The sequence below is a fragment of the Brassica rapa genome, chromosome A08, assembly GCF_000309985.2.
Source record: "Brassica rapa cultivar Chiifu-401-42 chromosome A08, CAAS_Brap_v3.01, whole genome shotgun sequence".
Lineage (NCBI taxonomy): Eukaryota > Viridiplantae > Streptophyta > Magnoliopsida > Brassicales > Brassicaceae > Brassica > Brassica rapa.
In genome coordinates, this window is record NC_024802.2 from 8,401,250 (window position 1) to 8,423,114 (window position 21,865).

Sequence of the window (21,865 nt, forward strand, 5' to 3'; positions counted from 1 at the left end):
AAAAAAATCTCTTTTGCATAGCAGCTTTTTGTCATGATTACTTATAATACAATTAATTATGAAGGTTTGAAACCAGTGTTTTGAAATACGGTCTTGGCATCCGCCTAGACAGCGTTTAGGTGCTATACAATAGCCAATTGTACTGTTTTCACCTTATACAATGTTTTATTTGGATTTATATAATTTGGATCTATAATAGTGTCTTTACGCAGATGCCTATGCAAATTTTAAACATTAATATTTTAAAAAATAAACTATTAATATTATTATATATTTTATTAATGTTATTATTTATATTAATTTTAATTATTTTATGTATTATATGATTGTAGATATTAGTTTAATTTTTTTGCAAAAAGATTTTAAATTTTTCATCTTCTGTAATTCGAAACTATTTATATATGTTAAACTATATACTTATACATAAAAACTGCATGTAAAATATATGTTATGTTTTCCAAAAATAGTTTGAATATATAATAATCTTAAATTTATATTTTATGTAGAAGTATAAGTATGTATATGTTCCATTTAGGTGTCCACGTACACGTCTAACCATTATATGTCCATCTGTTGCGTCATGATCACCTAGCGTATTTTAGAACACTCCTTTTTTTTTTTTTAACTGGCTTTCATATTGAAATAAAGAAAAAAGTACAGAGATTACAAATAAGAAACAAAAGGAAAAAAAAATACAACTTGAAACTAAAAGGAAAACATGACAACACAATCCGAATATATTCAACCCGAGATGGGGATAACAGTGGCTCACAAGTAATAAGCAAGTAAAATAGGTACGACATACAACGGCAGCTTTTAGATGGTTTGACTACACAGGCAAGTAGCGTTAGCAAACTCCGGGTCTTACATCCTATTCACCAACCAATTGCTGTTAATCCAAAGAGGAGCCGGAGCATCCTGACTTGCTTCCAAACAAGTACTACCACTGACAATTAAGCGCAGGGAAGGTGAGGAGCAACAAACCTGTACGCACTCAACACCAAACGCCGAAAGAACGGGATGAAAAGGAGGCAGCTAGATCAAAGAAACCACGGGACCTGCACTGAAAGGAAAAGGACCAAATCTGCCGCGGTAAATCAAAAGAACCACCACGGCACTGGGATGAGATAGCCCTAATCATGCCGCCACAGAGGTGAAAACCGAGCTCCATGACCACGAACCCGTGAACGCCTCCCATGATACTTCTCTTAGAACAAGAGGGAGTTTCCTTTCTTGATAAAATGGAACAAATGAGACAGAACAAATGCCCAGGAAAATGAAGAACCAAGCCCCGCAAACCCTGAAACCCGGAATGATCAGAACCGGGATACGAGCTTTCCAAACACCATCGCCATGAACCGAAGAGGACAAAGACAGGAGAAGCTTGACCAGACAGCCGACGCCTGAGTACCAGACACCTCCACGCGCTTAAACCGTCCTTTAAGCTACACGCGCCGCCGGGAGAAAACCCTTGGCACCGCCAAGAAACTTCAAAACCGTCGCGCGTCGAGTGAGCATAGCCCACAACGTCCTACTTGGGCATGAACGGGATTAGCTGTCGCCGAGACACCAAGGCAGAAAACTAAAACTCTGGATCACCACCCCTCACCGACACAGACCAAAAGAACCAGATCTATGCAGATTGAGCCCACTCCAAGACTCACGCGCCTCCAGAACCGGTAGGGAAATGATTTTAGAACACTCCTTGAAACTATGGAGGCTTGAAACAAAGTCGAAATGATTGAGACTTGATACAAAAATGAAATGATGGAGGCTGGAGAGAAAATAAAAAATAGGGACCTCTTCTTAGTTTATAAAAATTTCAAAAATTTTGATTTAAAAATAAAGATGTTTTACTACTAATGTATGAATAATATTTTGTTATTTTATGCATTTAAAATGATTGAGCTTTGTTATTTTCATTTGTTATTGTTTATTGAGCCAAAAAAAAATTAATTGTATAAAATATATTGATTTTTATACAATAAATAGGCCTGCCAAATTGGGGCCTTGAGGCCAACTTATCTCTGGGCTTGACCTAGGGTCAAACGAGTGGTGAGACTAATTAAGTTATATACATATATATATATATATAAAATTTAATACACATATATAATATGTTAGCATAGGAGAATACAATTGATCAATGATAAATCATAGAAATGTAAATATCTATCTAAGAATCATATTATTGTTCTAATTAATGATTTTAACATAATGACTTTAACTAGACTTTGATCCACGCAACCGCACATATATTTAATTTTATATTTTTATAAGTAAAATGTTGCTTTGTATAAATGATGTAATATACTTATAATTTTAAACGTATTATTATAACATTTTAAAACATTATTCACATATAAATTTTACATTGACTAATTATATTTTGTATTTTATCGGTCAATTTTATGACCAACATGGATATCATATAAACTAATTCCATATTTATAAATTATTAGACTTATATTTATATGTAAATATTATACCAATAATATATTCATAGATTATTCTAACTTATATTTAATAGTATATAAATTGATTATTTGATGTTATATAAGTTTTTTCCTTTATTACTAATAAATGATGTGAGATATTTAATGTGCTAAGGTTTAAAAAATTATTATTTTATAAGTTAGCATGGAAATTTCGGATATCAATTCAGTTTGTTTCGCGTATTTTGGATATCGGGTAATTCGGATAGGAGGCTAGAGGATCCATTTTTTATTCAAGTATTTTTAGTTCGGGTTTGGTTCGGATAATTTTGAATTCGGTTCGGTTCAGATAATAAAATTAGGAGTCAGAAAATATCTGGAAAGATTTGGTTCTCAGCTGGTTCTGGTTCAGTTATTTCAGATAGTTTGAATAGTTTAGAATAAATAGCTGGTATTTGGATAAAATATTGAATAATAATGATGATTTAGAAAAAAAATTGGATATTTTTTGTTACCTTGGATAAAAATATCTGGATAGTTTCAGATACTTCATATATATTTTAGATATTTTTAATAGGTTTTTAAATTTATATATATATATATATATATTTAGCTATATGTATATATAATTAATATTTTTATATATTCGGATATCCGTTTGGTTCGGCGATTTTGGATATATAAATTTTGGAACCATTCGGTTATTTATAAGTGTCGGTCAAATTTCAGATTCGGGTATTTCGGTTGTATTCTTCAGTTCCATTTTTTTTTGCCCAGGCTTATTAAAAGCCATAGTAAATGAATAAAATATTTCCAAATCTAATATTAAAGTATTACAAATTTTATATTACATGGGAGTTTAGAAATTAAGGTAGATATACAAAACACTATACTGAATTAAGATCATAAGAAATAGAAAACTATGAGTTGTATGTAGGGGTGGGCATTTTACCAGTTACCCAAACCCGTATCCGAAACGTACAGAGTTCGATTCTCTTATATGTGCTTTGCTTATTATGTAATTTTTTACTCATTATTTTAAAAGGGCAATATCGTAATTTCATTTTCGTCTTCTTCCCATACCTAATTTGTTTTCTCTGTTCGCGGCCGCCATTGTTTTTACTCGAGCTTCCGACGATTTCATCACGAGAGATTTAAAGTCCACCGATGATCTCAAAAAGATGCACTCAATATTTTTGAAATATTTACTTCCATCATATATATTACGTGTAGATTTTGCCGACGTTAAAATAGAGAGTCAGTTCAAATATAATTATTGTTCTCAATTTTTTATAGTTAATAATCAATTTAGGAAATGTATTAATAAAACAGGAAAAGAGAAAAAATAATAAAAAGTAAATTTATTAATTATTTCAGTGGCATTTTACTGTAAATAAATGGTAAATGTTATGATTATTTTTTATTTGTATTTTTGTTTTAATAGATTTGATATTTTGAATATCATTATATTTTCAATAATATTACTATATTTGTTTTTCACCAAGTTATATATGACCGTCTCAATTGAGCATATAAACATGCATTAATGACTGATTACATACACATATATACTATGTTAACATAGAATTTTTTTTGATCATAATGATTCATACAAATGTATTTATATTAATGTCCGCACATGCATAAGTTACTACGTGGATTTATATTTATTTTCAATCTAAATTTAATATAAAGTTACTACCTGGATTTAGGCATAAGCGTTTTATATGGATCTGGAAACTCGAACCAAAACAACCAAAACTGAAACAAGATAAGAACCCTCAAACATTTAAATGACTCTTATATTTTATATCTAAAATAACCAAAATGAATTGGAGCCGAACCAAACCGAACTGGGACCGAACAAACCCAAAAACCGAATGGGTGCCCGAATGTGTATATATATATATATATATATATCAATTTTAAAAATCTACTAAAATATCTGAAAGTATTAAAAAACAAAATTATCAAAAATTATTTGAGCTACCCAAATTTATCTGAAAATATTCGGATATTGTTATCCGAAATATATAAAATAATTTGATATTTTTATCCAAATCTTTCTAATTATTCTATATTTTATCCACATTATTCTAGTTTTACTATCTCATTCGACTTTAACCTGAAACTATCTGAATCGACCCGAACCCAAAAATGGGTTCACTGAACATAAAATATCTTACCCAAAATAACTGAGTCAAAACAAATCAAAACCTCGAAATGGCCAGACCTACATGAATTATTCAAATATGAATGCGTATGAGAAATAGTAAATAGGTTCGAATATATATACATCAAATCAATTAATAAATATCTAACTTTTTGAGAAAAAATAAATTATTTCCAAACATCTTAAATTAGAGAACCAAAGATGAATTGAACCCTAGATTTCATCAATCAAGACCTTATATTACATTTTCGAACAAAACAAAGTTCACCCGTACAATGAACCCTTAAATTCAGAGTGAACCATTAAACCCACTTCATTTTCTAGGATCAATCAAAGTAGATTATTAAATAAAAAAAATACTAAATTAAAAAATAGCTAAACAAGAATGACTCCAATACTAATGATGATACTAGACACAAACTCTAGACCCTATATCCAAATACTATACCCTAAACCCAAATACTATCCAAACAATATACCCTAACTTAAATCATATACCCTAATCCCAAACCGTAAACCCTAAACCCAAATCCTATGTCCTAAACCCAAACCATATATCCTAAACCCAAATCCTAGACCCTAAACTCAAACCGTAAACTCTAAACTTAAACTCTATAGCGTCTAGGTTTAGGGTTTTTAATTTGGGTTTAGGATCTAAGATTTGAGTTTAGGGTATACGGTTTGAGTTCAAGGTTTACGGTTTGGTTTATGGTCTAAGATTTAGGTTTAGGGTATACGGTTTAGATTTATGGTATAGGATTTGAGTTTATGGTATAGGATTTTAGTTTATGGTCTAAAGTTTGAGTTTAGGATTTAGGGTCTAGGATTTAGGGTCTAAATTTTAGCTGGCAGCGTGAGTTTTAAATTTTTATTTAAAGGTTCAACACATAAAACAATAAACAACTAAAGATATTGCTTGTCATGAGTATCTAGATCAACATGAGTTGCTAAAAATATCGCAATAACCCGATCAAAATAGAGACATAAAGTGAAGCTTTAGTTTGATAGTATACAAAATAAGGGCTTGATTCTGAATATAGGTGGGAATGTGGGCCCCCAAGTCCAACCCATGTGGTTTGTTCCATGTTTCACCACCACCTACCCACTTTTCTCATTGCCATATGTATATTCTTAAGCAACGCTACTGGCGTAGTCAAGTTTGTTGGGAAGAAGCGAGCTGCCCCCTGTAAAATAAAATAAAATAAATTAGTGTAAAAAATTATAGATGATTAATTTTTATTGCCTCATACCACATAATTTATTTGAATTATATATTTGCATCCATTAATATTTTTCGTTTATTTAGTTATTCTATCAACCAAAACTTTTTTTTATATATAATTGAATTGTATCCATCCAAATGAATTTATTTATCTTTTGCTCTTAAAAGCATTCATACTAATTCATAAATTCTAGACATTTAGTTAATAAACATGGACATAAAACATATATTAACATATCTAAGAATTTAACTTATGCTAACACATTTTTTCCTTATACTTTTCTGCTACAAGGCTTTAAGTTTATACTTTCAAACGAGATGCAGCAACTAATTTTTTTTATAAAACAAAAAACTATTTTGTTATGAAATATTTGATTTCTGTATGTCTAAGATCAATCAATATCTCCATGCACTAAAAATAAAAATAACTACAGTTTGACCTTCATGTTTGTGCCGGTATTTTTATCCTTTTATAAATATTTTTTTTTTGATATTGTAGTAAACATTTTAAATATGTTATTTACTTTTTAGTGTTATATATGTGTAACTCTATAATCTTATTGTCTAGACTTTTTATTCAATATTATTAATATATAATTATTTTATACATAATTTATTTTGTTATTAATTGTTGTTATATACACGTATATTTTCAAATTCTGTACAATAAATTCATAATCTCAAATACTAAATATAGAATCTCTAGATTTTTTCACAACAAGATTTTGTTCTAGCCTAAAATAAAATTGACTTGTTATTAATATCCTTATGAATTATTAATTTTTTCTAGAAATATTATAGATTTGATTGATTAATATAAATAATTAAATATGTTAGATTTAATTAATTAAATGGTTTCAGTATGACTTGTCAATAGTGATAAAAATAGTGACATATTTTAATTGAATAAATGAAGATTTTTTTTTTGTAGGAAAAATATTGTATTTTCAGCTGTCTAAGCTATACACACTCATAAACCTAACAATTAAGGTTCTCAGATGAAGCAGAATTAGAAAGAAATAAAAATGGATATATTGCATAATGATAAGAAAAAAAGAGATTTTCTGGTAAGAGGTATAAAAGGAAAAGCTGGGGGAACTGTTTATGCTGTGTGTCCCTGATAAAATTATGCAAGGATATAAAAAAGCTCTAAGTTTAGACTCAAGTTAAGATTTTTTTTTTTGTAACTAACTCAAGTTAAGATTTGTGTTGTGGAATTGGTTGGATATGAAAAGTTGAAGGCTAGGCGAAGAGTGATTCTCCTGGATTGAGGCCATGGTACGTGACTTGATTGGCCGCTTCAATAGCATCCTTTATCCTAGTCGGAGGGAGGGTGACTCTGCACTTCAACGAGATTGCTTAATGCTTAACATGTTTGGTTTAAATTTAAAATTTTATTCACTTCTATATGTGAAATAGTACATGGCTCTTTCTTGCCATAAAAAGTAAACATAATTTAATGGTGAAATTGTCTTATTAGCTCATATCAAACTTTTAGTTGTTCAAAACTGTTAAAAAAAAAGAGAGTTTTACTTGTATGTTATGTTCGTTTTAATCGAATGAATTGAAAAGATTTGACATTATACCTGAAAAATACCAAAAAAACTCGATGGACATTAATTAAAAAATACTTAATAAAAAATTATTAGAAACGGGATAAAAAAAGGGCAAATCTCCAAAATAACACATTTCTAAGTTTATATCACAAAAATAGCACTCAAAAACTAAAATGACCAAAATAGCATTTTATCTTTTGAAAAATTTAAATTTTTTTATTTTTCAAAATTTGAAATCTTATCCCCGAAACCTCACTTCTCAATTCTAAACCCTAAAACCTAAACTCTAAACCCTAAACCCTAAATTCTAAACCCTAAACCCCACCCATTAAATGCTATTTTTGTGACTTTTGACCTTGAGTGTTAGTTTGGGAACAAAAACTTGATTTAATGTTATTTTGGTCTTTTTCTCGTAAAAAAATCTTAGGAGTAAAGCAAATATGTGAAGAAGCGAGTCAAGTTATAAAAGGCGGACTTTTCAAGGAAGCGAGAGAGAGAGAGAGAGAGAGAGAGAGAGAGAGATTGATTCCTTGCTCATAGCAGTAAGGTTAAAAGTAGGAAACAACGCTTTCTCATTTCCTCATTCCACTATATATAAATATTTACATAACTCGCCTCCTTTGCAATAGTTGCTCGTGGAGAGTCTCATCATCAGCCCCCACCAACCCACCCACCCACTCGACGGAGTCTCCAACGCCTTCTCTCAGATCTCCCACGATGCAGAGCTCCGCCGTCTTCTCCCTCTCTCCCTCGCTTCCTCTCCTGAAACCACGCCGCCTCTCCCTTCGCCATCCCGTCACCGCCTCCTCGAACCTCAACGTCTCTCCTCCGAATGTCGTCTCTGTTCCTCCTCTACCTCGTCGATCTTGGCGTCTGGCCTCTTCCGACTCGCCGCTTCGCGCCTGGTCCGGTCTCCCTTCCGTCTCCTCCCCTTCCCTCGACACTAACCGCTTCAAAACTGCAGCTACGGCAGTTCCGGAGAACGCTGAGGAAGGAGAAGGAAGTGGAAAGATGACTAAGGTTCTGGAGCTTGGCTTGTTGTTTGCGATGTGGTACCTTTTCAATATCTACTTCAACATCTACAACAAGCAGGTATGAACGTAGATTAAGTTATATCGGTACTCATCTAGAGCGAGATTCGTCCTCTTGTTTGCTGATTTGATTCTTGATTAGTTTATTATATTATTCTGAGATCGCTTTCTCTACATGTTTTACTTTAGTGTTTTGTTTAGAAATGGAGAATTTTGATTATTATTATCTCTCATCTCGTCCCGCTGATTGCTGATTTAACCAATACTAAGTTTGTTTTGTTTATTGTTCCAGATTTGCTTGTTTAGTCCCAAGTGATTGATTCTATTTGATTCGTGCAGGTTTTGAAAGCTCTTCACGCCCCAATGACTGTCACTTTAGTTCAGTTTGCCGTCGGTAGTGTCCTCATTACCTTCATGTGGGCTCTTAACCTTTACAAGAGGCCCAAGATCTCTGCTGCTCAGGTAGATTACCCTTTTTTCTTTTTCTTGGAAGCTGTTGTTATTCTGGAGGAATATTTACTCTACTCACTCATGGATATTTGATTTACTCTTGATAGCTTGCGGCCATCTTGCCACTTGCAGTTGTGCACACTCTTGGTAATCTCTTTACTAACATGAGCCTCGGGAAAGTCTCTGTTTCCTTTACTCACACCATTAAAGCCATGGAGCCTTTCTTCTCCGTTGTCTTGTCTGCTATGTTTCTCGGCGAGGTGAGCCCCTCCCTCTCTCTCTCATTCCTTTATTTTAAGTTTTCTAAGCTTTATTTAAATCTTTATTAGGTGCCTACTCCATGGGTCATCGGTTCCATTATTCCAATCGTTGGTGGAGTTGCACTTGCTTCAGTGACAGAGGTCTCATTCAACTGGTAAGCTTCTTTTGTTATATATTCTTCTGCTGATAGTGGCAGATACTAACTACGTTTAATTCTTCTGTGTGGCAGGGCTGGCTTTTTGAGTGCAATGGCTTCAAACTTGACTAACCAATCCCGTAACGTGCTTAGCAAAAAAGTCATGGTCAAGAAAGATGTAAGTTCCCTCTGCATTGCTCAAACGTCTTGTGCATGAAAACAAGAAAATACAAAACTTCATTCTTGTTTTATTCTCTGCAGGATTCTTTGGACAACATCACCCTCTTCTCTATAATAACGTTGATGTCTCTCTTTCTGATGGCCCCTGTGACTTTCTTCTCCGAAGGAATCAAGTTCACTCCGTCATACATCCAATCAGCTGTAAGTTTTGTTTATATATTGCAAAATCAACCTTTAAATGTTACCAGTCCCTAACAAAGTCTCTTGGTTTCAGGGTGTGAATGTTCAACAAATCTACACCAAGTCTCTTATTGCTGCACTCTGCTTCCACGCATACCAGCAGGTAAGCCTTTTTTTTTTTTTTTCTCGCTGATTTCGTTGCTTCGATTTGAATTTGATTTTTTTTTTCCTTAAAAATACAGGTGTCGTACATGATATTGGCGAGAGTATCACCCGTAACACATTCTGTAGGAAACTGTGTGAAGCGTGTGGTGGTCATCGTGAGCTCTGTCATCTTCTTCAAGACACCGGTCTCGCCTGTTAATGCTTTTGGTAATATCCAGTCTCTTTTCTTGTTTAAACCCCATCTCTTACACAATCTTTTGAAGCTCACTAACTGTTGTTTTCTTTGCTTTGCTGTAGGAACCGGAATCGCCCTTGCGGGAGTTTTCTTATACTCCAGAGTGAAGCGTATCAAGCCAAAGCCTAAGACTGCTTAAGCAAAACTATCTGCTACTGCTTTTATATGTAATACAATTTTCTTGAGCTGAAGTTTTCTTTCAGATAGATGGTTTTATTCTTCTGCGGATTCTTGATACGTTTCTTCTCTTTATTATGTGTTCTCTTTGCTGACTTGTCTCTTTGAAATATTTTACAGTTTTTTCAACAATAATTTGTCGTCAGAGCATTTCCAACTACAAATCTATTTTCATAGTGGAGTTTACACTATCATAGTGAAATGTCACCTAACAGTATTTATTATTGTATTATTAAATTAAAGTTTTTTCAAGATTATTTAATATTTTATCAGCGACTTATTATATTACTATATAATAATTTTATTGATAAAATTAAACTTTGGTGAAAAAACTAAAAGGTTACATTCTTTGCTGAATAATAACTATACTACTTCGAATTAAATACCAATACTACTTCTAAAGAGAAATTTGAACACCTCTATGTAAGTTTGTTTGTTATTGTGTTCTTTATGCTGAGAATATGTTGGATTGTAAAGCTGGGAAAGATTCGTTATATTGTTGAAATTCATCCAAATAGGAAATTCGTATATTGTTAAAGATGAATTCATCAAGAAGTGAAAACTGGTCATTCCGTTTGTATACACACTATTTTCATTAGAACTGTTAATTGGATTAACCCCGTTTGTTGGTCCATTTACATTTTTCTATTTCTTGTTTGTCGATAAAGAGTGAGCATGTACATTAAATACCAAATCTATAAGAACTAAATCAATTAACACCCATATTAACATGGACTGCTATGGTCTGGTTATGTAGATGAAGATTGGAGAGAATAAGATATTTTACGGTTCAAGAATGGTTATGCAGCACATGAAGCTCAACGGACAACGTTTTGGAGCCATAAATATCCAAGAAACTAATCATATATATATGAAGACTATTAAGCTTTGATTTGAGTTATGTACTGCATGAGAATCCTAAAGTTTTTATAAGTAATGTTCACGTTCTCAGTTAATGAAGATTAAAGATGTCAAATGGTTGGGCTGACCATTAGTTATCTATGTCTAAATCTAACTGGATTTTAATTGGTTACACCTATGTTTCTACGCGAGCTTTAATTGGTCAAGAATCAAAAACCTATTGATCCATGAGTATTAATGCATTTGGTTACTTTGGACGCGGTCGGCCAATAAGCAAAGGATTTTGTCATTCGAGAAAAAAATCAGTTCATCTTTTTTGCCTCTAAGAGTCCGAGTTCTCTCCTTTGGCGACTCATTTGGCGTTTCGTTTCGCCGTTGTCAGTTGATCTCTCGATTCTCTCCATTCATCTCTCCGTTCATCTCTTCGAGTCTCCTTTCGTCGGACATCCTCCGAAAAAAACAAAAAAGGTTAGTGTTTCAAAATTTTGCGATTCATCTTTTTATTGTATAAAAATGGATGGATTTTAATTGTTTCCTCATATATCATTGATTTTGAGAGACATGCAGAGGATATTGATGGGTTTGATGCGTTTCAGGTTTGGTTGCTTGCTATGGTTTTATGGGTTTCATAGATTATGATTCGGGGGTCGGATTTCATTGGTTGCTTGCTACGGGTTTCATAGATGTTGATTCGTTTACTTGTTTGACATGTTGATTACTTGTTGTTACAGTTTCATTGGTTGCGTGCTACGGATTTCATGGGTTTAGTTATTCATATACGTGTTTGCTTGCTACGGGTTTGATGGGTTTACTTGTTCACTTGCTTGTTTGCTTGCTTGTTTTCTTGCTTCATTGGTTGTGTGCTTCTTTCATTCCGATATGAATGAGTTTTATGCTTTCTTTTTAGGGGTTTTATGCTTTCTTTTCACAAATGTTCGTGGTATTGGATAGTCATCTTTGGATAAATATTTAGATGAGTGGGTGTTAGACATGGTTGCCTTCAAGATCTTGGATGTTCTCTCCTATTGGATAGAAAATGTCAACCGGTTTAAAGAGCTCTCATATACGACATATGACGTCCTGATGTGTCTCTATCACTACGGTTTCTTCAGAATTATCCTTCAGCATAGGAAGCTATGTGTTAAACAAGTATATAAGCTGTCTTCTTCCTTCGAATGTGCGAGCATTGTTCTGTGCAAAAAATGGGTTAAGGGGTTTTGAAGCTTTGGATCATAAGTGTTTTTCATATTTGTCTCGTGTTTTACTTGTGTTTGTAATCAGATTTTTACTTGTGTTTATAATTGGATTTGATGGGTTTTACTTGTTTGCTTGTTATAGGTGATCAAGTGGAGTTGAAGTTCATGGAGGAAGTCTTAGAAAAACATATGAAAAGAGTTTAAGTTTGAGTTCTTGATGGTATTTCTAATCGGCCATCTTTATCTTGCTATCATCTTAATGTAATGAAGTTATGTAGTATGTGTTTATGTTTTTTTTATGTTTTTGAACTTATGTTAGTTACGATTTTGAACTTATGTATTAATATACTTATGAATTTACATATGAATTTCAGTCTTATGAACTTTGTATTTTTTATATGGTCCTGTAATGGACTTCATGGATTTGGTACTTAATGGATTCAGTCATTAACCGACATCGTCACTAATTGTCTGCAAACAAAAAATGGACAAATAAATATAGACAAAAATAGACATGGGCTAACCCAATTTAAGTCTTTGGTATTCTTTCATTGGCAGGCAAGAGGCATGTGTTATAGTAAAATTGTTTGTCGTCCCAAAGTAGGAGATATATGCGTCTTATGTGGTAGTGATATACATTTTTCCTGTTTTTATTGTTATCTTGCTTTTTCAGCAAAGAAGGAAACTAATACCGTTTAGAAAAAAAAAACATTAAAAATCAGAGTTTTCTAAAGTTATCAAGTCATTCTTATTAAATAGTAATAAGATAAATATGCAATTTTGAAAAGAGCCAATAATATTATATCAAAATGAAATAAATTAAGGATTCTACATAAAGACATATGTGTCTTATATGAAAGTGATATGCTTTTTTTCTGTCTTTATTGTTATTTTTCTTTTTCATCAAAGATGAAAACTAAGAGCACCTCTAACGGAGGGTTTAATAAGAGGTTCAACAAAAAAAACCAATAAATAAATAAATAAAAAATGAGATAAAATATCAGAACCGGTGTCTAATATAGCCATTTTAGAACTGGTGAACACCCCATACGTGCCTTTTTGGTATTGGCTAATTAATTTTAGACAAAAGTGGGAAACTTTTGCCCATGTCTCTCTCTTCATCGATGTTTCTCACCGAATCACTTTCTCTCTGGCTTGATGGCTGCTACGTCCTCCTCCAAATCCGTCCATGAAATCACCGCCATGGTTCAGATTCTTTGAATTTTTTTTGTATTGATTTGAAGTTCGTGAATTGAATTCCGTTGATTATAATCAAAAATTTTGTTTTAATGATGAGATTTGAGATTACATTTGACTCTGTCCATCTCTTCTCTTTTCTCTCTTATTATATCGATTTGGTTCTATCTTATTATTTGTATGTCTTTGTCCAGTTTCCAAACCTCGTTGTAATTGAAAGAGCCGATTTGGTTTGAGTTTTTTTTCCAGGTTTCTATTGAGGGAGAAACGAAATGTCAGGATCACATAGCAGTTTAAGATGGCATGTTGGAGCTATCAACGATACAACAAATAGTTTCATTAGCAAAAGTTAATAGTGATTACAAGGTAAAAGGAAAAAAAACTCTATTATAAGTGTTAAATCAGTTTTTGTGTGTTTTGTATAAGCTAAGTGATGGTGGGAATGATTGTTTTCAGGAAATTGATATGCTTAGTTCTTAAACATATGTTGCATGATTCGTAATAGCTTCTTAGTTATTAGGCTTAACAAGCAGATAAAATTGGTTAAGGCTCTATGGTAGTATCGGAATTTTGGTTGACATGATGACACGAATTAATACTTAAAATTAGGTTGTTGAGATAGGTTAGCATTATCATCTACGGTCCTAATCAGTATTCATGAATTACTTGGACTCTTTTTAAAATTTGATGACAAGATGATGCTTTACACCAAGCTTGTGTTTTCTTTATTTTCATACCGTTTAGTCTCCATATGTTTTCTTTTTGGTTTTCGTTTTCGTTTATCTCTTTACAGTTTATGGTTTAGTGCCATTTAATTTTACATTCTTTATTTGTTGTGTAAGATTTCACTATGGTGCCAGTTCTCTCAGAAACGGATCAAACATCATCAAAACATATCTCTTTCATTTCAGTGCAAGAGGGTAATAGACTTTTCTTTTAATGCGTGTTGGATATTGATTAGGTTGGAAATCAAATGGACTTTAGTGTCATTTATTTGATAGTTGCGTAGAAGTGTTTTACATTTACTTTTCTTGGTTGTTTTAATTTTTGGTAAAGTCATTGATTGCCATTAATTAACACTTAAATCTGAAACTTTAACAACTAAAAGTTCTCCTTTTAACTTTCCTTTTCAAACCGAACAACTCACCCTTTCTCCTTTGCTATTTCCTTATAACTTTTAAACAAGTTTATGGATTCATATAGTCAATCTTCTACCCTTGTAAACCTCTTAAACAATCAACAACCAAACAGTCAACACCCTAATTAGTATGTGAGTTGTTCACCTAGTATGGAACTTGGAGCGTCAGATGTCTCTGTCTTTGGTACACAATGGGCTGAAGATGCAAACGTAGATGCACACACTATTTATGACCATAAGAAAGACAGAAATGGTCGCCAATAGAAGATATTGTGCTCATCAGTGCTTGGTTGAACACCTCAAAAGATCTTGGTGTTGGGAATGAGCAAAAAGCAATGACATTTTGGAAACGAATTGCAGCCTATTTTGCATCAAGTACAAAGCTTGCTGGTTTGCAAAAGAGAGAGCCAAGTCATTGTAAAAAAAGGTGGGGAAAGATTAATGAGGGTGTATGTAAGTTTGTAGGCTGTTATGATGCTGCAACGAAAGAGAAATCCAGTGGACAGAATGAGAATGATGTTATGAAAATAACCCATAAAATATTCTTCAATGAATACAAGGTCAAGTTCACACTTGAGCATGCATGGTTAGAACTTCACCATGATCAAAATTGGTGTGGAGCTTCTTCTACTAAAGATAACGTAAAGTAAAAAAGAAGAAAGTTTGATGACCAATCCGCACAGTCATCAACTTTTGTGCCATGTAGCGATGGAGAGGATAATGGCTCGGCCTGGTGGCGTTAAACTAGCAAAGGCCAAAGGTAAACATTATGTGAGCAAGCCAACGACTTTGGAAGAGGAGGGGAAGCCACTTGTGGAGTTTCAGAGCATGTGGGAGATAAGGTAAAAATGACTTTATTTTGAAGGACAAACTTAACAAGAAAAATTGCTTAACGCCTAATTATAAAGAAAGAGCCATTTAGTGAAATAGAAATTACTTTGAAAAATAAGCTAATTAATAACATGTTGACAAGTTAGTTAGATTTTGACATTGTTGAGTCTGTTTTGATTTAATCAGTGTCTGAGTTTATATTATTTAATTTGTCGTATTTTGAGTTAATTTTATTGAAACTGTGTCGATTTAAGAGAAACTTATCATGGATTATTAATGTTCAGAAGAGAAACTTTGAGTTATTGGTATTATACTATTTGTGACCATCTAAATTGACGGTAAATGAGTTGATTCTTTACCAAGAAATTATTGTGTGTATTGTGTAACAAGAAGACTCTCTACCATGTTTCTGATCAGTTTTTGCAGGTAGAGCCAAGACAAAAAGCAGACAACATGAGTAAACAGTACTTGCTGTGGCATATTTTTAATTTTTGTTATAATTTTTAAGTTATGCATTAATTTTAACCAAGCAAATTCTGCTGCAGCTCGTGGAAAAAGACAATAAACAGTCCATTTCACATGATTTAAAAAAGAAGAAGACAATAAGAAAAAGAAGAAGACAAGAAGAAAAATAATTTTTACATCTGACATACATAGATATTTGGAATCAAAATTTCTTAGATGTGTTTCCATGTTTTTTTCATAAGTAAAAACTATGATCATTTGTTCCAACAACCACATTTTGCTTCTTTTTTATTTTTCTCCTAAGTTTTAAGATTTTGTTTCTCTTCACCTTCTTTTAGTAATTTCATCTGACCACAACTCTTTCTTCACATTCACCAAAATAGCAAGAGTTAACATCTTGTAAATGACATCATCTTCTTCTTTTTCTGATAATTTTGAAGAAATGATGGATGAAAAATTCAACTAAATTTTCGATCAACAATTTCAAAAACTTTTCATTCATCATAGTGGTCGTCAAGAATCGGCTAAGTAAAAAAAATGAATCTACATTGAAAGACAACATGAACAATGACACATCCAGTTATGGAACAATTATTTTAGTGAAGATGTAACATACCCTTCTCAAATATTTCGACATCGTTTTAGTATGAACAAGCCCTTGTTCATGCGTATTGTTGATTGACTCTCCACTGAAGTCCCCTTCTTTCAACAAAAAAATGAATCTACATTGAAAGACAACATGAACAATGACACATCCAGTTATGGAACAATTATTTTAGTGAAGATGTAACATACCCTTCTCAAATATTTCGACATCGTTTTAGTATGAACAAGCCCTTGTTCATGCGTATTGTTGATTGACTCTCCACTGAAGTCCCCTTCTTTCAACAAAGAAGAGATGCTACCGGAAGGTTTGGTCACTATTTTACAAAAGTAAATGGCATCAATTTGTATGATGGCATATGGTTGCCCAGCTGATGCGGTTGATGAATACCTCGGACTTGATGACACCACAGCGATTTCATGCTTGGAACATTTTGTTGAAGGAATCATAAATTTATTTGGAGATGAGTATCTAAGAATACTCACGTCAGAAGATCTTCAACAACTACTCAATATTGGAGAGATACACGGATTTCCCGGGATGATAGGAATAATTGATTGTATGCATTGGGAGTTGAAAAATTGCCAGACCTCATAGAAAGGTCAATATACATGTGGATCAGGAAAGCCAACAATGTTTTTAGAGGCTGTAGCTTCACAAAATCTCTGGATATGACACACTTTTTAGACCTCCAGGTACATTAAATGATATCAATATTCTTGATTGGTCATTAGTTTTTGATGATATATTACATGGCCGAGCTCCAAAAGTGAATTACATTATCAACGGACACGAGTACCATTTGGCCTACTATCTCACAGATGGTATTTATTTAAAATGGGCTACTTTTGTCCAATCTATTCCACTTCCACAAGGTCCGAAAGCATCCTTATTCGTTACATATCAAGAAGCTGTATGTCAAGATGCCGAGCGTGTTTTTGGAGTCTTGCAAGCTCGATTTGCCATAGTAAAAAACCCAGCTCTTATGTGGGATAAAGTAAAAACTGGAAAGATAGTGAGAACATGTATCATACTGCATAATATGATAGTAGAAGACGAACGAGATGGTCAGTTTGATGTATCAAAATTTGCACATGTATAATCAAACCGAAGTTTACAAGTGGGTTTCACGTATTCTACATATATGCCTTCAAATCTCGGGAATATGATGAGCATTCGAAATCGAGTTCGTTATAAAACAGTACATCAACAATTGAAAGCTGAACTTTTTGAATTTATATTTTTAATATACTTTTGTGTCATGTTTATTTAAAATTTTATTTATGCTTTTCTTTCATGTTTAATTTAAAAAAAAATTAATTATAAATTTGTATTTCTATTTTTAATATGCTTTTATGTCATATTTGTTTAAATTTTATGAAATCCAATAATTTGTAAGTTTTATAAAATTTAAATTTAATAACTGAATCTCTAATTTTTTTTAAAAATTAATTTTTAAGAACTTCAAAAGGATTCTGCCATTGGACCACTACAAATTTAATTACATTACAAAGGGTTTTAAACTTCACAAATTACAAAATTTATAATTAAACTATTCATTAGAACCCATGATAGGTTCTGACCAGTGGAGATGGTCTAACACCGCTTAGAGGAACAATATTAGAAAACATAGTTTTCTAAAGTTATCAAATCATTCCTATTAAATAGTGGTAAGATAAATATGCAATTACGAAGAGAACCAATAATATTATATCATAATGAAATAAATTAAGGATTCTACATAATCATAATTGTAAACGAAGAAACGAGGCTAAAATGAATTCAGCCATTAATATAATAATAATAAAACTATATAATTTGAAAGGAAAGAAAAACTAGGCAGGTGGAGCGGAAACATCTACATCTTTGCACAATCTGCTGGTTTGAATGAGACCGTCTTAGAAACGGTGTCGTAACCAATAAGGAAGTTCATCTGTGCTATATTCCCGTAAATTGCCAACTGGTCGTCCCCACGGAAGGCGAAGCAAACCAAATCCTCAGAGATTTGTATGAAGGCATTGGAGGAGTCTAACTTCACATCTGCTCCATCGAAATGCATAGTAATGACTGGAACGTTCAGCTTAGCGGTTGCGCTGTAACACAAACTCAACACGTTTTGTGGATCGTTAGTTCTCTCAGCATCGATTGAGGATGCAACCGCATCTTCGAGTTCGGAGTAAAAGTCGGTTGAGAACATGGTCAGAGTTGTGCCAGAGTCGATGATGATGTTCCCCTTGCTGCTGCTTCCATAAGAATCTGATACCGATGGGTATTTGATATTCTTGCTACCCACGCTAACGGATTCTAGGGTTAGGTAATAGAAGGTCGCTTGCGATTTTGTGATCAATGGAGTTGAGACAGATTCATTTCCCGACACAACCGCATTAGTTCCGAAGTTGATCTTGCTTGTTTTATCGTTTTCTGAGGATAGAGGGACCAAGCAGTATGAGAATTTGCCATCGATTGAGTCTCCGAGTTGCGAAATGAGCGAAACCGAACCACCACCAAGTCCAATGATTCCAGAGCCCTTCTTGCTGAATGTTCCAGCGTTATTGTGACCACATCCAATGACGATATTTTTGAGCTGCACGGGGCGGTTATCAGTGGAGCCAAGCGTTACGGTGTCGGCGGCAACATTACCCTTTGTGTAAGACTTGTCCCCGTAAGACAAAGTGTAAGAGCAAGTGTTGTCTTCTGTCGAACAAGTGGCTTGACTCTCAAGGGCAGTACATTGGCTTGAGGAGCAAGAAACGTCTTTGTATGTAGAAGATGCTTTAGGGTCAAAGAGAGGATCATCCTGAGTGTAACAGTCATCGCATGGCTTGCACTGGGTCCATAGGAGATCGCTTCCCGTGTCAGCGATCGCCATGATCGGGAAGGGAGGAGTCCCGAGTGATACATTCATGAGATATTCACCTCCATCTGAGGTTATCTCAGTTTCAGGTGAGTTAACTGATGCATCTTTTCCGTTGAAATGGACAACACGGTTTACGGATCGGTGAACCGTGTTTCTTAGACGCTGAGCAGAGGTTTCTGTCGGATTGTAGAAAGGCGATTTAGGAGAGTCACGGTGGATCAGATCCGTGCTGAAGCCAAGTTTTGTATGAGCGTTTGCGTTTAGGAGAAAGGGTGAAGAGAGTACTGATAGAGGCAAGAGAACTGAAAAGAATATAGAGGCCATCGTCTTTGTATTCGAAGTGAAATAATGAGTTCTTTTTTATTTGTTGGCAATCTAATGTGTTGGTATATATAAGGTTTGTGGGATAGTGGTAAACTAATTGCAACGCGCATGCTGAGATTTAAAAAAAAAACTCTAATCTACCAAATTCATTTCCATTTGTGTTTAGAGAATCTGATAGATCATAAACTATGATAGAGGATATTTTCTCATTAATTTTATTTATTAGCCAATCTACAGATTCAGTGCCCATTTGTGATTTATATAGATCAGAAACTATTATAGAAGAGATTTTATCATTTTAATGCACATATTTTATATCTTTCATTCATTCATCTCATACAGACTTGTTTCATGTATCTTTTATTCTGTATTTTCTTTAAATGCTAACATATATTCCTCCTCTTTAGATCCTAAATTATTTTTCAAAACAGTCAATAAATTTAGACGGAAATTTTCATACATTTGTGATTAAGTGTTCTCATTTGGATTCATGTAACATTTCACCTAGTATTATTTTTTAATTTTTCATATAAAATATCCAAAATTTTAATTCAAATATATTTTACCTACAAGATTATCAAAATAAATCAACTATTGATTATCAGTATCTTACAATTTACTTCTGAAACACACATTTTTGAAATGAATTATATTGTTGATTATCTTTTCATGATTAAAAACAATACATTAAGCTATATAATCTAATACAAGTCAACTAGTCAACAGAGAAGTCAAGATACATTTTTACTCATATAATCCTAATAATCTATTGTATAAAAATGCAAACACTCTCCAACTTTATACCAACTTGGCACTTATAAGATTGATACATACAAAATATTATATTTTGTAAGAATTTGAAGTAACAAAAACAAAAACAATTTTACTGTTTAAATTCATATTTAAAAAAAAGTTCAAGCATTTCCTGCAAAAAGAACTTCTCAATGATTTATTTTGTAATTTAATTCGCAATATGGATAACCCACATGTTAATTCATGAAGTAGAATTCAACCCGAACCCGTAATATAAGATATGGCTGATATGGAAAATATTTTTTGATAGAAAGACATAGAAACTGTTAACATATATTAATTATTTAACAAAAATCCAAAATAAGTGTTTTAATTGTTGAAAAAGGCTTGTCTTCAGTTTTTACTGTCACTAGATCCTTTCTCCACGCTACGCGCGGATAATATATTTAAATTTGTTACATTTATCATTTTTATTTGTATGTGAATTTTTGTATATTAAATTATATATAACTCATTTTAAATTTGATTTTTTTTAGTTTGAAGTAAGTATTTCTATTATATGTAACACAATTAACTAATAAAATATGAAGAATCAAGTCCGAGATTTTAGAGTTATGTAAGAAAAAATATATTTATGTATAGAACATAAATTGTCGTTAAAAAAAAAGTATAGAACATAAATTATCTTAGTTTAAAAGATCGAAATCTCATCTCGAATTAATTCACGAAAAGAAAAAGTACTCCAATAACCTACTTAAAATATAAAACCCCTTTTTCAAAAAAAAAAGCGTACTTAATAATATTTATTTACGTGTAATAGTTGAAAACTGACAATTGAATATCGATCTAGAATATTATTTTAATATATCTAATGGTAAAATATTAATTGTAATAAACAAATTTTGAATTTAGTAATATTACATGAATTATAAGTCTTTAAAATCTAAAATCTATTTTATTAACATAATATATGTTTTATTCATTTATTATTTTGACGTTACAAAATATTTCTTTAGTTTTATTTTTTTATATTAATTTTTTAATAATTTATTTTCTTTTTAATTAATTTTAAAACTATCAAGAATATAATATATTTAAAATTATTTATTTAAATATATCTAAATATGATGTCTCATTTTTATGTGTGTTTGCGTTGAGCAATGTTAATTTTTGGTTTGTATATTTAATAACACCTTGTTGCATGCCGTTCTATGGTTTTAATAAATGTGTTGTCATTTCATATTTATTACTACTAATATGATTTTTTAGTGATCAGTGATAATGTATTTTTAACGTTATGCATGTATTATATTTTATCTTATATTTACTAACTCTTCATGCTGGTACTTTTTTAAAATCATTTTAATTAGGTAATAAGTTTAAAGATGTAAATAAATCTGTGTATGTTGTAAATTTAGACTTTTTAGTGTAACTGAGC

General features: G+C 32.4%; 2 protein-coding genes across 3 annotated transcripts; one reads left to right on the forward strand and one right to left on the reverse strand.

Annotated features, from left to right (window-relative positions):
- The first annotated feature begins 7,879 nt into the window (after positions 1-7,879).
- LOC103833753 (triose phosphate/phosphate translocator, non-green plastid, chloroplastic) lies at positions 7,880-11,192 on the forward strand. Of its 2 annotated transcripts, XM_009109824.3 has the most exons (10): positions 7,880-8,478; positions 8,757-8,879; positions 8,975-9,127; positions 9,197-9,282; positions 9,358-9,442; positions 9,526-9,645; positions 9,719-9,787; positions 9,867-9,996; positions 10,087-10,191; positions 10,959-11,192. In XM_009109824.3, exons 1-9 carry the CDS (start codon positions 8,104-8,106, stop codon positions 10,161-10,163), a joined length of 1,218 nt encoding a protein of 405 aa, XP_009108072.1. In that variant the 5' UTR covers positions 7,880-8,103; the 3' UTR covers positions 10,164-10,191; positions 10,959-11,192. The 2 variants fall into 2 exon arrangements, with proteins under 2 accessions (XP_009108072.1, XP_009108071.1); XM_009109823.3 differs by lacking the exon at positions 10,959-11,192 and having other exon boundaries at positions 10,087-10,361.
- Positions 11,193-12,507: 1,315 nt separating this feature from the next.
- On the reverse strand, positions 12,508-21,023 carry LOC103833754 (aspartic proteinase CDR1). The gene has a single exon (XM_033276381.1). It carries the CDS (start codon positions 19,672-19,674, stop codon positions 18,352-18,354), a length of 1,323 nt encoding a protein of 440 aa, XP_033132272.1. The 5' UTR covers positions 19,675-21,023; the 3' UTR covers positions 12,508-18,351.
- Between the last annotated feature and the right edge of the window lie 842 nt (positions 21,024-21,865).